This window comes from Electrona antarctica (assembly GCF_951216825.1).
Source record: "Electrona antarctica genome assembly, chromosome: 6".
Taxonomy (NCBI): domain Eukaryota; kingdom Metazoa; phylum Chordata; class Actinopteri; order Myctophiformes; family Myctophidae; genus Electrona; species Electrona antarctica.
This window is the reverse complement of record NC_136811.1, coordinates 50,544,436-50,559,694: the sequence shown is the minus strand read 5'-3', so window position 1 is coordinate 50,559,694 and position 15,259 is coordinate 50,544,436. Positions and strand designations below refer to the sequence as shown.

At 41.9% G+C, this 15,259-nt stretch overlaps 1 protein-coding gene across 1 annotated transcript; it reads left to right on the top strand.

Annotated features, from left to right (window-relative positions):
• The first annotated feature begins 1,891 nt into the window (after positions 1–1,891).
• On the top strand, positions 1,892–12,533 carry LOC306925309 (uncharacterized protein). The gene is made up of 3 exons (XM_079504067.1): positions 1,892–1,988; positions 5,732–6,098; positions 10,585–12,533. The coding sequence occupies exons 2-3, from the start codon at positions 5,792–5,794 to the stop codon at positions 12,327–12,329; spliced, it is 2,052 nt and encodes a 683-aa protein (XP_079360193.1). The 5' UTR covers positions 1,892–1,988; positions 5,732–5,791; the 3' UTR covers positions 12,330–12,533.
• The last annotated feature ends 2,726 nt before the right edge of the window (positions 12,534–15,259 follow it).

Below are 15,259 nucleotides of genomic sequence, written 5' to 3'. Positions count from 1 at the left end.
GAATTGGATTGCAATACTTTACAATTTCATCATTACAAAAAAACCCATTTATTTATTTTTTGGGGGGGAAGGGGGGCTCCAGCCCCCCCTATTTCATTATTTGATAGCCGCAAGACCGCGGTGAAGTTGGTTTCAGGTTGGATATTCACCCATTTGGATATTCGAACATTTTAGGGGCCGTCAATAAATTACAGATTGCATTTATTTTTTTATGCAATATCTCGACAAAACCACCAGGACACACCAAGACATCACATACATGCATACATACATGTGTGCAAATCCTCAAGGTAATTTTTGTATGAATTTCTGAAATCTAAGAAATTAATAACTTTTTGGTCACATGACTTTGACAATAAAATCTTCATTCAAATTATTTGTCAGTAATTTATTTTGAAGAATTACCTCAAAGGTTATTGTTTATGATTTTCTGAAATCCAAGAAATTCAATAACTTTTGTGTGAGACCCACTGCTCTATAATCATTGTGCAGGAATAACTGAGATGGAAACCAAACCAAACCCTAACCTCACAGGAAGCCACGGGTCATTTGTAACCTGCAGCACGGGCGAAACGCCAGCGCTAGCGGGCAGAACAGAGCCTTCAAGCAAGCTTGTTTCGTCAAACCACGTGACTCCCATTAAAAACGAATTACGAGCTGCTCTGCCCTCTCTCTCCCCAGAACAGAGACAGAACACCTGTTTCACCTGACAGTGTGACTGGAGCCATAAAGGTTAAAGGTTACTGCACAGCTGGTTCTTCATTATCATCTCCTAACCACCAAACACAACAACAACAACAACAACCAGTAAGACGCCTGAGGGCGAGAAGCGACCTCTCCATAAAGGTTGAGGTCGCTTGCACTGGATACATATGGAGCGTGTCTTGAGTATACAGGGTTTGATGAGGTCAGATCAACATATGGAATGGATAAGTTCCAATGTTCCAATATATGGAAATCTAAGGGTGTCAGTGGTGTCAGTGTCTTGAGTGTACAGGGTTTGATGAGGGCCCAGGTAGGGCCGGGCCTTCATTTTTGGGCCTGTTGAGAACTCTAGTTTTCGCCGGCTGCCGTGTGCGGCTGCACAAATAACTTTGGGGCAGGCCCGGCTAGAGTTTAAATGGACAGGTATCAGTCAAAAGGGAGACATCGAAGAGGAAGGATGGATGAGGAAGGATCAACATATATCCATATATTAATATTGATGACATGTAGGTGGCATTTAATATGATATGATCCCTGATTTACTAGGGATCATTTCATCCCTGAAGATGTCATAGTGATGTCACGAGACCTATGTCATAGTGATGTCACGAGACCTGGGCATATATGGGGGCTTTCCCCATGTATGGGGATTGTGAGTGACGTGACGTGACTTGAGTGATGTGACGTGCCGTGAGTGACGTGACATGACGTGCCGAAAAACACAAGGTTTCATAGTTAACTGCGTCGCAACAACAACAAATACACAACGCAGAGACTGGTTCCTGAGACAGAGGGTGGGATTTTAATCACACCAGAGCTAAGGACACTCATTTCAGGATTGCACAAGTAAATCATAAAACATCAAACAAAGTAATTAGCAAATTTGGCAACATAAATAATACAACAATGGACACACATAAATGAAAAGGTAAAAAAACAAGTGTAAGGCTATGTGTGATGTATGTGGGGGTAAGAGTGGAAGACATTTTGAACTGTTAGATTTGATTCATCAAATGGATTCTATACGTTTATATTTAAAATACTTCGATGAGATCACAGTACATAGCTGTTCCATTGTATTACACTGTACCATGGCTCCCCCTAGTGACCGTCTATGGTACGTGCACCGTGCACGCTTCCAGCAGCAGCAGCGCTAGACTGCGCATGTGCACAATCCTGTGAGTGTTGGTGTGAGTGTTTGTTGACACTTTAATTAATATACAACACTGTTTTCGTTTGAAAACGGTGTCGTCGTTAAGCAGCTCAACCCTGAAACACAGCAGGTAAAATGAACTGATCCACCTTGTTTTTACTACATTTATCTTTTATATTATTGACTCATCTTTTAACAACAACATGCCAACATGACGAGTACTTCTCTTAAGCAGTAGTTAATTCTAGCAGCAGTATAATAATATTGTAAGTCGCTCCTCCAAAGGGAGCTATAGCTCTCTTGTCTACGTGGCCTGTTGCCTGCCTGCCTGCTCTGCTGAGTTGGAGATCAGGGTTCGATTCCAGCTCAGCGTGCTATAGCCTACGGTACAATATATACATTGTTGCATAATCACTATTATTAATGTAACCATAACGTTACATCAGTGTGTTGTACTACTGCAGAGAGAGAGAGAGAGAGAGAGAGAGAGAGAGAGAGAGAGAGAGAGAGACGAATGCACAGTACCCAGGGGGCAAACCACCCTTTTTTTTTAGGAAACCTGCATTTGTCATAACATACAAAGTTGTCCACCAGAAATAATATCTATGACCCCATAGGATCACAACCTATATGGACAACTCGGTCAATTTTGTTGCGAAAGTCCAATATGGCCGCCCCCAATATTAGCCCCTATTAGTTATAATGGGGGGTGAATAGGGCAAAATTTTAAACTGAGAGATATTTCCACGAAACTTCAGGTTGATCAATGATATGAATACGAACATTTTTTGTATTGCAAGTTTCCATGAAATCCAATATGGCCGCCACAATATGGCCGCCACATTATTAGCACAAAAAAAATAGGTTTTGGCTCCAACTTCTGAACCAGATAAGCTAGAAATGCAAACTTGGTGTCTATTTCATGGTTTCTGACCATGAGAGACTCAATGGAATACCTATTTTCATTATTGGGTGTGTCTGGACCCTTATTGTGCATATTTACAAGATGGTGGCTACCCGAAATAGTGCTTTACCATGATTTCTACCATGATTGTTGACTGTTTTGGCAAACACAAGCAATATTAATCCATTGGCTAAGATTCATGGCACAGAAGGAACATATTTACTTGAGCTTGAATTTTGTCAAAATGGCTGCAAACATGAAAAAGAAAAGACATTACATTTCCTGTCAGATCCTATTACCCAGGGGGGCAAACCATTCCTTTTTTGGATACCTGCATTTGCCATAACATCAAAGGTTTTCCACCAGAAATATCTATGACCCAATAGAATCACAACCTATGTGGACACACCGGTCAATTTCTTTGCTGGAAATCCAATATTGCCACCACAATATTAGCCCCCATTAGCCTATAATGCGGGTGAATAGGGCAACATTTTTAACTGAGGGATATTTCCACAAAACTTCACAGGTTGATCAATGATATGAATACCATCATTTTTTGTATTGGAAGTTTCCATGATATCTAATATGGCCACCACAATACTAGCACCCAGCAAATATAGGTTTGGCTCTAAATTCTGAACCAGATGAGCTAGAAATACAAACTCATGGTTTCTAACCAATTAAGAGCGTCTGCTAAATGCCTAAATTGTAACCACGACAGATATTATTGTTCTGGGGTTTTTATTTGCAGAAAGACATCCCTCTGGCTGTATTTTGGTTTTGTTCTACTGTTTGTTGGCATTTCCTCTGTTTATGTTGACAATCATCCCTGGCAGGGACGTGCATCGCCAAGCCGGACATCCCTTCCTTCACTGAGTCTGGATGGTCTCTCAGTGACGGGAATGCAGTCCCCTGTCCATCTACAGAGCCAGCCTGGCCTATGTCAATGAACAAGACAATATCATGTAGCTGTATCAAAGGCTGCCAGAAAATCTGTTCATGTGCCAGGGACTGGAGACAAGATGCAGCAGGAGCTTCACTCCATTCCTGACTGGGAATGTCTCAGATGCATGCATCATTCTGTGTGCTCTTTATGGGCCCAAAACCACTGGCTCAACTCCAGTCCGCTCCTCTGACAAGTGTCCTGCTCACTGACAAGAGTGACATCCTAGCACACTGGGAAGAGCACTTCAGTGAGGTCTTAAACAGAGAGTCCTCAATTTCCGAAGAGGATATTGCCACGATACCCCAGCTGCCAATCAAAGCTGATCTGGCTGACCCCCCCCACCAGTGCAGAGACAGTGAAAGCAATCCAACAAACCACTTCTGGAAAGGCACCAGGAGGTGATGGGTTGCCCGCAGACATCTACAAGAATGGAGGCATGGCACCTGTACCAGGTAATCTGGATTGGGGGAAGTCCCTCAAGACTTCAAGGACGCATCCATAGTGCATGTTTACAAGAGGAAAGGGGACAGGGCATACTGCGATAACCATCATGGTATAGCCCTCCTGAGTCCTGAACATCACAGGAAAGATCTTAGCAAGAATCATCCTCAACCGGCTAATCAGCCATGCTGAGAATGTTGTCCCTGGATCCCAATGTGGTTTCCACGGAGGCAGAGGTACCTGTAACATGATCTTTTCCATTTGCCAATTAACATATATATAACCTATAATTAAAGGCATTTGATAGACTGAATGTTACTTTTTAGGATTCCTGTTGAAAAATAGCAAAAAAGAACTCAGGATAACTCAGGATTTCAATAGCAAAAATAGCTGATCTACAAGTTCAAAACGTGTCACACTGCGACGCGTTTTGAGCTTGTAGATTGGCTATTTTTGCTACGACAGTAATATGCAATATGGCCCTCTGGAGTGAGTGTGGAAATATAGTGGCCCTCTGGAGTGAGTGTGAAAATATAGTGGCCCTCTCCATCATCAAAGTTGCCCACCCCTGACCTAAGCCATTCCAGCGGCAGCCTATGAAAATAGGCAGGGGTGAGGTGGGTTCGGGGAGTGAGGCCAAGTTGTAGCCTGACCAGTTTGTTTTGGGAAGTCTGGAGCCTTGTTTTAAGGTGCTGTGGTACCAAGAGGCATGCATAGTCAAAGAAACCTTGCACGAGCCTACGAGGGCTCCTTAGGTTAGGGTCTTCAAGGTGTTTTTGTTGACCAGTGAGGAGATCCTGTATAGGAATCTTGTTCTTTGGTTGACTTTTCTGATTACGTTGGTAGCTAATTTGGTATAATTTACAATTACAATTTACAATTTAGGCATCTGTTTCAAATGCTATCTAAGTCTAAAAAGTGCTACCATAAGTGCTATGGGCCATGATGGAGTCTGAAAATGTAGGTTTTCAGACTACGGCGGAAGATTGGGAGTGATGCTGCAGTTCTGATTGCAACGGGGAGTGCATTCCACAGTTTTGGGGCCAGAAGGTAGAAGAGTTTGGGACGTGTGAAGCGTTGTCCCGGCGTTTTTAGTGAGGGTACTTCCAGCTTTCCTGCGGTGGCTGATCTGAGTGCGCGGGAGGGTTTGTACGGTTCAATCATGCTTGCAAGATATGGGGGGGCCATACCTTTGGTTGCTTTGAATGCCAGCATCAGAGTTTTGTATTCTGTGCGGGCAGCGACCGGGAGCCAGTGCAGAGAGCGGAGCAGGGGGGAGACATGTGAGAATTTTGGCTGGTTGAAGACCAAGCGAGCTGCGGAATTTTGGATCAGTTGGAGAGGCTTAAGTGCACATGCCGGTAGGCCAGTAAGGAGGGAGTTACAATAGTCAAGTTTTGACAAGACTGTTGTCTGGAGGAAAATTACTCTGGCTGAAATGAAGGCCCTTTTGCCAGCACCAGTCACATAATATTTTAGGCCAATACAAACAAAAAAAAACAAATTTCCCACTCCACACCCCCGGCTGAGAGACTAGGTCTCCAGTTATTAAAGTCCTTCCTTATTCACTTGATTTCAGACCGGAGTCCAGACTGCAGGTGAAGATGAACTCTCCAGACTCATAAGAACTACAATACCCATGATGCATCACTCCCAGGTGAAGATGACCTCTCCAGACTCAGCCAGGGACGTTTCTATTCAACAGGAACCTGAAGACGTTTCTATTCAACAGGAAGCTGAAGACGTTTCTATAAAACAGGAAGCTGAAGTCGTTTCTATTAAACAGGAAGCTGAAGACGTTTCTATTAAACAGGAAGCAGAAGACGTTTTTATTAAACAGGAACCTGAAGACGTTTCTATTAAACAGGAACCTGAAGACGTTTCTATTAAAAAGGAAGCAGAATATGTTTCTATTAAACAGGACGCTGAAGACCAGCCACACCTCAGTAAGTTTATTTTGCTTTTCTTTTCTTTAATATTTTCTGTTCTGTAGGGCTGCCACAATGTCTTATTTTCACTTGACAATAACAATGGCAAAATATAGCTGCAAGCAGCGATAAAGCGGGACCAAGTTGTCGGTACCGGGATTTGAACTCACAACCTTGTGGACCGAAGGCGGGAGCTCTACTGACTGAGCTACACAGAGACAATCAGTTACTACATTGTAAACAGTAAAACCATTCAGTGATTTGCTAACAAGAAGGTGTGTCCTCATTTTGGGCATGTTTTTATCCATTACTACAGTGTGTTTTCACGCACAGTTAAAGTGTGCGTGCGTGCGTGCGTGCCTGCCTGCCTGCCTGCCTGCCTGCCTGCCTGCCTGCCTGCGTGCGCGCGTGTGCGAGCGTACGCTTTCTGTGCTATTTGGCATGACCCTCTACTATACTGTAAAGTGACATAAGCATATGTGTGTATTAGAGGCAGAATAATAACACTATTACACTACTATTACACTATTACACTATTATACTGTTACACTATTACACTACTATTACACTTATTACACTATTACACCTATTACACTATTACACTACTATTACACTATTACACGATTACACTATTACACTTATTACACTATTACACTAAACACACTTATTACACTATTACAAAATGAGACTTATTACACTATTTCAGTTACTAGTATCTCTATTATTGTGATGACATGTGCCTGATGGGTCAAATGTAATCTACTTCAATATTTCTATAGTTGAGTCATCACAAATCTTGCAGGACACAATGCAGTCACTGAGTTGTCATTACCCGGATTTGAACACACAAACTTGTGGTCCGAAGGCGAGAGCTCTACCGACTGAGCTATGCAGACACAGTCAGTCGACTCATTCTACGCAGTAACATCATTCAGTATTCATATAGGTATTAGGTGCAGAAGAAGTTTCACAAAACAGCAATTTTCATTGGTTCATAAAAACTTCATTTTTTCACTTAAAAAAAAGTGTGCTACGATTATTTGTCCGTATAGGTCCAAAGTTCACGTGTAGAAGTTTTCGTGCATTTTGAGCAAAGATTCTGGGAGGAGTTACATTTGAACTGTTTTTCATATAATTCAAAATGGCGGGTGATCTAAAAGTCAGAGGTCAAAAGTCAGAACACGAAAGTTGTTCGGCATGAGGAGACACATATGTGTATCAAAGTGTCATTGCCAACGGTCAAACGGTTCATGAGATATGCACGTTCAAAGTTTGCAAGTTTGCAAGTTTTGCATCAATTGAGTGCTATAGCGCCACCATTTGGCCAATCGTGATGGGCTTCGCATAGTAAAGTGACATAAGCATATGTGTGTATTAGAGGCAGAAGAATAATTTTCACAAAACAGCAATTTTCATTGGTTCATAAAAACTTCATTTTTTCACTTAGAAAAAATGTGCTACGATTATTTGTCCGTAAAGGTCCAATGTTCACGTGTAGAAGTTTTCGTGCATTTTGAGCAAAGATTCTGGGAGGAGTTACATTTGAACTGTTTTTCATATAATTCAAAATGGCGGGTGATCTAAAGGTCGGAGGTCAAAAGTCAGAACACGAAAGTTGTTCGGCATGAGGAGACACATATGTGTATCAAAGTGTCATTGCCAACGGTCAAACGGTTCATGAGATATGCACGTTCAAAGTTTGCAAGTTTGCAAGTTTTGCATCAATTGAGTGCTATAGCACCACCATTTGGCCAATCGTGATGGGCTTCGCATAGTCACCGTTTGGCATGGTCCTCTATCATGTTGACAAGTTTTGCGAAAACCGACTGCACGGTTCAGTCAGAACAGCTATTTTTGGCGGAAGGAGAAGAAGTACTGATCATATAATTCAAAATGGCGGGTGATCTAAAGGTCAGAGGTCAAAAGTCAGAACACGAAAGTTGTTCAGCATGAGGAGACGCATATGGGTATCAAAGTGTCATTGCCAACGGTCAAACGGTTCATGAGCTATGCACGTTCAAAGTTAGCATTTTCAATTGAGCGCTATAGCGCCACCATTTGGCCAATCGTCTTGGGCTTCGCATATTCACCGTTTGGCATGGCCCTCTACCAGATTACCGCATTTCGCGAAAACCGACTGCACCATTCAGTCAGAACAGCTATTTTTGGCGGAAGAAGAAGAAGGAGAAGAAGGAGAAGAAGAAAAATAAACACAAAAACAATAAGTGACCAAAGTCACTGCGTGACTTCTTGGTCCCTAACTAGAAAATATTGTTCCTGAAGAAACAATGTGGACAACGTTAGTCATGCCCTGGCTTCACAACATCCTGGCAGGCCAGAGCAGCAGCCGATACAGCAGTTTGTGAGATTTGATCGCTAAAGCAGTTTGTGAGATTTGAGGGCTACAGTAGTTTGTGAAATTTGCCCCAGACACACAGGTAGACAGATTCACAGACTCAGACCCATTTACAGACGACCAGACACACAGGCAGACAGATTCACAGACTCGCAGACCCATTTCCAGACACACAGGCAGACATATTCACAGACTCACAGACACATTTCCAGACGTACAGAGCTATGCAGTGGACATCTTTTACATAGATTGTTAAGCTACTATCGGTCCACATATCAAGCTTTCATTGTCAGAAGTGCTTCGGTTTCATAACGTCATGCACTGAAGGCTCATACATAGTCTGGATTTTCGGTGGTGAGGTGACCACCGAACTACAACATGACGTCACGAGCCGTGGTGAAGAGCAAACCACCGCCACCGCCCCAGCCCTTCTCTCTGTTTTTACTCACCACCACTCAACGTTATTTCAGCTCCGGTGGTCACCTCACCACCAGAGCGGTGGTCACCTCACCACCGAAAATCCAGACTATGAATGAGCCTTAAGTGGCATGACTAATTTACTTCCAAATCAGAGCTCGGGTGTGAAGTATCATTTTTAGGGCCCGAGCACTGCACAGTAGTGCGAAGCCCTGTTGAAATCGCAGTGATTATTGTTTGCTTGTTGATTCCCCCAAATTAATTGCGTTTTTGAGGCGCGTACTCGAAAAGTTGTGAAACTTGCAAACACATCACAAGTGGCGTAAAGTTGCGCATTTTAATAGTCTAATGGCTCAATAGCGCCCCCTACAAAACGTTGTGCCTCAAGCCCCACAATACGGTTTCACCTACATATACGGAAATTGGTACCCACCTGTATCATGTCCCGACTTGCAAAAAAGTCTCTTGGCGCCATGACCTAAACGGAACAGGAAGGCGGCCATTTTCAATTTATTGTTGCGTTTTGGTGCAATTTATGCCATTTCCATTTCCACACAAACGACCTTAACGATGAAAAGTTATCAAAATCGCGAGTTTTCATAACATGGCGTGACCGTGGCAAAGCGTCAAACTTCAACGCCAAACAGAAAGTGAAAATAACAGCTGATTGGTCGATATTTGAAAGTTCATATTTTTTGCTATAACCTTTCAATGTTTTGTCATTCAGACTTGTGGGTGGTGTCATCGGACTTGGTTTTGAGTCCTTGACCTTCATTGGTATAACGTAGCCCCGCCCCTTCTTCTGATTGGTCGATATTTCATAGTTCCTAATTTGTCCTATAATTTTTCAATGGTTTGTCATTGACCTTCATTGGTGTAACTTATGCTGCATTCAAATGGAATCAGGCAAGCGGTAGATGGCAAACAGAAAAACCTGCTGGATGGCACAGAACGGTAAAAAGTTTATATATTTTAACATTGATGCTGTCTACCGTTACCGTCGCCGGTTCTGGCTGCCGGGCTGCCGTGCCGTCCTGTTCCGTCCTGCTCCCGTCCACTAAAATGACATGCTGTCTGCTGTCTACCGCTTGCCTGATTCCATGTGAATGCAGCATTCTGAAGAATGGCCCCTTCTTCTGATTGGTCTATATTTGATAGTTCCTATTTTGTCCTATAACTTTTCAGTGATTTTTCATACAGACTCGTGGGGGGTGTCATTGGACTTGGTTCAGAGTCCTTGTCTTTCATTGGTGAAACTTGCCCCGCCCCCTCTTCTGATTGGTCAATATGTTATAGTTTCTATCATTTGCCATAACCTTTGAACAGTTTGTCGTGAGTCATGAGTCATGAGTCACCTCATTGGACCCATTTGAGTCATTCAGTAGAGTTACTTAGCTCTGCTCCCATTTCTGATTTTCTGATATTTGCCTGTAACTTGCATCGTTGCTTGCAGCTTTAATTTAAATTGTTTCAGAATTTCATGATTCAAATGAAATATTTGCTGTAACATCATTATTCTTTTGGTGTTAAAGTAAATATTACTTCACATGATTGTTTTTGTATTTTGCTAAAATCTTGCTAAAACTTTCAGAACTGTAGTAACCTGTAGTTAATAACGGTATGTCAATCTTATCTTGGTAGGTTAGCCCCTTTTGTACATGGAACATGGAAGAAGAATGGATTTACATTTTAGGAACAGTGTTGACCATCATGTTATGTTTCTGCTCCTAGACATCCTGCACATGGTTGTGTGTAAAGAGGAGGTTTCCCCTGAAGAGGAGAGTTGCTCTGGTCTGCTCCAGGAGGAACCAGAGCCTCCACAAATTAAGGAGAAACAGGAGGAGCTTAAAGAGGAACAAGAAGAGCTACTTCAAAGACCAGAGGAACCTGCTGGGTCAATGTTGACAATGCTAGAAGTGAAAGGTGAAGAAGAAGAAGATGATGATGATGAAGACATATCTTCCCACTGCTCTGAAATTGAAGTTGAACTTGAATCTGACACTGAAGTCACTGAAGACAGTGAAGATTGGGAGGAGACCAGTGAGGACGATGATGACGAACGCCGTGACAAGAGTTTCAGTGACTCAGGTTCCCTGAAGAAGCACCAGTGTGTCCATACTAGAGAAAAACCTTTCCAATGTAAGCATTGTGACAAGACTTTCAGTTTGTCAGGTAACCTGAAGATACACCAGCGTGTCCACACTGGAGAAAAACCTTTCCAATGTAAACATTGTGTCAAGAGTTTTACTGCATCATCTTCCCTGAAAACACACCAGAGTGTCCACACTGGAGAAAAACGTTACCAATGTAAACATTGTGACAAGAGTTTCAGTGTTTTAAGTAATTTGAAGACACACCTTCGTGTCCACACTGGAGAAAAACCTTTCCAATGTAAACATTGTGACAAGAGTTTTACTAAATCATCTTCCCTGAAGACACACCTTCGTGTCCACACAGGAGAAAAACCCTTCCAATGTAAACATTGTAACAAGAGTTTTACTACATCATCTTACCTGAAGACACACCTTCGTGTCCACACTGGAGAAAAGCCTTACCAATGTAAACATTGTGACAAGAGTTTCAGTCAGACAGGTGACCTGAAGAAACACCAGCGTATCCACACTGGAGAAAAACCCTTCCAATGTAAACATTGTAACAAGAGTTTTACTACATCATCTTACCTGAAGAAACACCAGCGTATCCACACTGGAGAAAAACCTTTCCAATGTAAGCATTGTGACAAGAGTTTCAGGGATGTAAGTAAATTGAAGATACACCTCCGTGTCCACACTGGAGAAAAACCTTTCCAATGTAAACATTGTAACAAGAGTTTTACTACATCATCTTCCCTGAAGAGACACCAGCGTGTCCACACTGGAGAAAAACCTTTCCAATGTAAGCATTGTGACAAGAGTTTCAGGGATGTAAGTAATTTGAAGACACACCTCTGTGTCCACACTGGAGAAAAACCTTTCCAATGTAAACATTGTAGCAAGAGTTTCAGACATTCAGGTGAACTGAAGACACACCTTCGTGTCCACACAGGAGAAAAACCCTTCCAATGTAAACATTGTAACAAGAGTTTTACTACATCATCTTCCCTGAAAACACACCAGAGTGTCCACACTGGAGAAAAACCTTTCCAATGTAAACATTGTAACAAGAGTTTTACTACATCATCTTCCCTGAAGACACACCAGCGTGTCCACACTGGAGAAAAACCTTTCCAATGTAAACATTGTGACAAGAGTTTCAGTTATTTAAATATTTTGAAGGCACACCTTCGTGTCCACACTGGAGAAAAACCTTTCCAATGTAAACATTGTAACAAGGATTTTACTGCATCATCTTCCCTGAAAGCACACCAGCGTGTCCACACTGGAGAAAAACCTTTCCAATGTATACATTGTGACAAGAGTTTCAGTTACTCAGGTGACCTGAAGAAGCACCAGCGTATCCACACTGGAGAAAAATAAAAAAATTAAAGTTTTGTTATTTATGCTATTGAATGGGTGGATGCTATCTTTGTGTGAACACAAACATGATGATTTGATTGGCTGATCATCATCCCATAGCGATGACTTGATTGGCTGATGTACATTGAGGATAAAAAGTGAGCAGAGAAGTGAAGTGAGAAGTGATGACGCCAAAAGTGATTGGCCGGAATTACATTTGTTATGATTTGATTGGCTGAGCATGGAATGTGAGTGTGATTCTTCATGTGTATGAATTGATTGCATAGACGCCTAAATGGAAACAAGACTGCAAGGACTTTTTGTGCTATCCCTTTTGGAATAAGTGTTTGACTGAACTCTGTTGTATTTACATTTATGTCTAATAAACTATTCAATCAATAGATCAAAGAGGTGTCCATTCTCCTGCTCTTTCTTTTTTTACTCATGTTAAACCCTTAAAGGACAACTTTTACCCAGGGGGAAAACCACCCCTTTTTTTTGGAAACCTATATGGACACATCTGTCAATTATTTTGCTGGAAATTCAATATGGCCGCCACGATATTAGCCCCCATTAAATATAATGGGGGTTGAATTGGGCAAAGAAATTAAGAGATATCTCCACGAAACTTCACAGGCTGATCAATGCCATGAATACAATTTGCAAGTTTCTATGAAATCCAATATGGCCACCACAATATTAGCACCCAGAAAATAGTTTTGGCTCTAACTTCTGAACCAGATGAGCTAGAGCTGGGACTCGATTAAAAAAATTAATCTAATTAATCAGAGGCTTTGTAGTTAATTAATCTCGATTAATCGCATTTTAATCGCATACCATTATTCAACCCGCGAACAGTGAGAAACCTTTTTTTTCAAATGTTTTTTGGTATCCCAGTGAATAGTGACTACGGGATTCCACTCATTTTCAACATTTTACTGTCATTAATATACCTTACAACATAGTTGTTGTGTGGATATAATAAGAAAGTCCCCCCCATTCTGTGTTGCCTAGAACTGGAGGTCTGAAAAAAATCAGTAACATTATGAAGTACATCTCAGTGACATCACAAAAATGTACTTCATAATGTTACTGTTTTTTTCAGACCTCCAGTTCTATAGGCAACACATAATGGGGGGGTGCACACAACTCCATAGAAAAATGTTGAAAATGAGTGGTATTCCCCTTTAAGCAATACAACTTTTTTATCCCAACAGATAAACAAGAGCAGCAGTGTGTATATGAATACTCAAATGTGCTTTACATGGCGGGGCATGAGAACAAATAAAAACAACTTTATTATGGGGGAAACATTTCACATGAGGTTGGGGCTGACCCACGCTTGCTACTTCAGTATGTTTCGCATCGAGGACAGCTTGACAGCGGTGAAATCACCGCGCGTCTCCGGTGGTCTGTGAGACATGTTAAACTGAAGCAGCTAGCAAGCCTAGCATATAAGCTAACGTTGGTCATAAATGGATCATTTCCCTCTGACATTGCACACAGCCATGCCGCTATCCACGCGTACATCCGATAGCTTTTACATCTAAATGTCCCATCCATGGAGCAAAAGCGATATAAGCGGCTTCTTCATTCGATTCATTTGGGTTTGGGCTTTTTGACGGAGCTGTAGCCTGTAGTGTAGAGTAAACAACTGCTGCTGCTCGCGTGCCGCAGCCTATTCAGTACTACTAGAAACGCTGCACGCACCCAGTGAGAAACGTTCCGCGGTGGAAAAAAAGGGTGCGATTAAATGCGTTAATTTTTTTAACGCGTTAATTTTTCTGTAGTTAATTAATCTCAATTAACGCGTTAAAGTCCCGGTGTAATTTTGGGTTACCCAGCCCCAGAGACAGACATACATACAGACAGAGACTAGTCCATAGAGTAATACAAGGATAGAGACCGAACCGGAGCGTTAGCCCTGCCCCCCATGCCAGCTATTCATTTCGATGGAAGTTGCTCAGTGGCGTTTTGAAGCACCCGAAAGACTGCCGGAAGTACAATTATAACTCAATGGCTCGAGTGAGTGGAAGATATGTCCGGACCTCAAATTGGAGGTCCGGTATGACGCACATGATGTCACTGAACGTCCGTCCACCTCCATGAACGTGCTGCAGTTCCACTTTTATTACTTACAATTATATTAGTACATTGTTCCTTTCCTCCTCAAACTGGCTGTGGTGACTGTGAACAGCAGGGATTCGGGGAATGTCGGTGGTTGAGCGTTCTCATTACGCACAGCAGCGTGCAATTGATTTGATTATTTGATAGGCGCAAGACCGCTATCATTCCCTCATAGCTCGGCTCCAAAAATGACTCTGTTGTTCTGCATAGCTACTGCTGGATTTATTGAGAAGCACTCAATCCAACATCGAACTGGTAAACAACACAAAAATACACAAATGCTTAGAACATCGCATAAACATAATACAGCAGTGAGCACATAATCATAAAGAAAATACAGTCCAAATAACATGCAAACAATATTTAACATACCTTACTGGCTGCTCTACAAGCATAAGGGAATGAGATAACTGTGCCCTGGCCATGAACACAGCGATGCAAACTTGGAACTCCTGCCTCTCGCTGTCAAATGACAGGTGTGCAAACATGTCTATTGTCTACCTGTCTACCCGACACCAGACTGCCCATCAGTCAAAAGGGAGACATTGCAGAGGAAGGATGGATGGGGAAGGATCTGTCAGAACAGAACAAGGACACTCATTTCAGGATTGTACAAATAAATCATAAAACATCAAAGTAAATAATTAGCAACATAAATAATACAACAATGGAAACAGACAGTATAAATGAAAAGGTAAAAATACATATTGGTAGGAAAAGAAAAAAATGTATGTGTGATGTGTGTGGGTGTAAGACATTTTGTACTGTTAGATTTGATTCATCAAATGGTTTCTATAAGTTTATATTTAAAATGATTTAGTGAA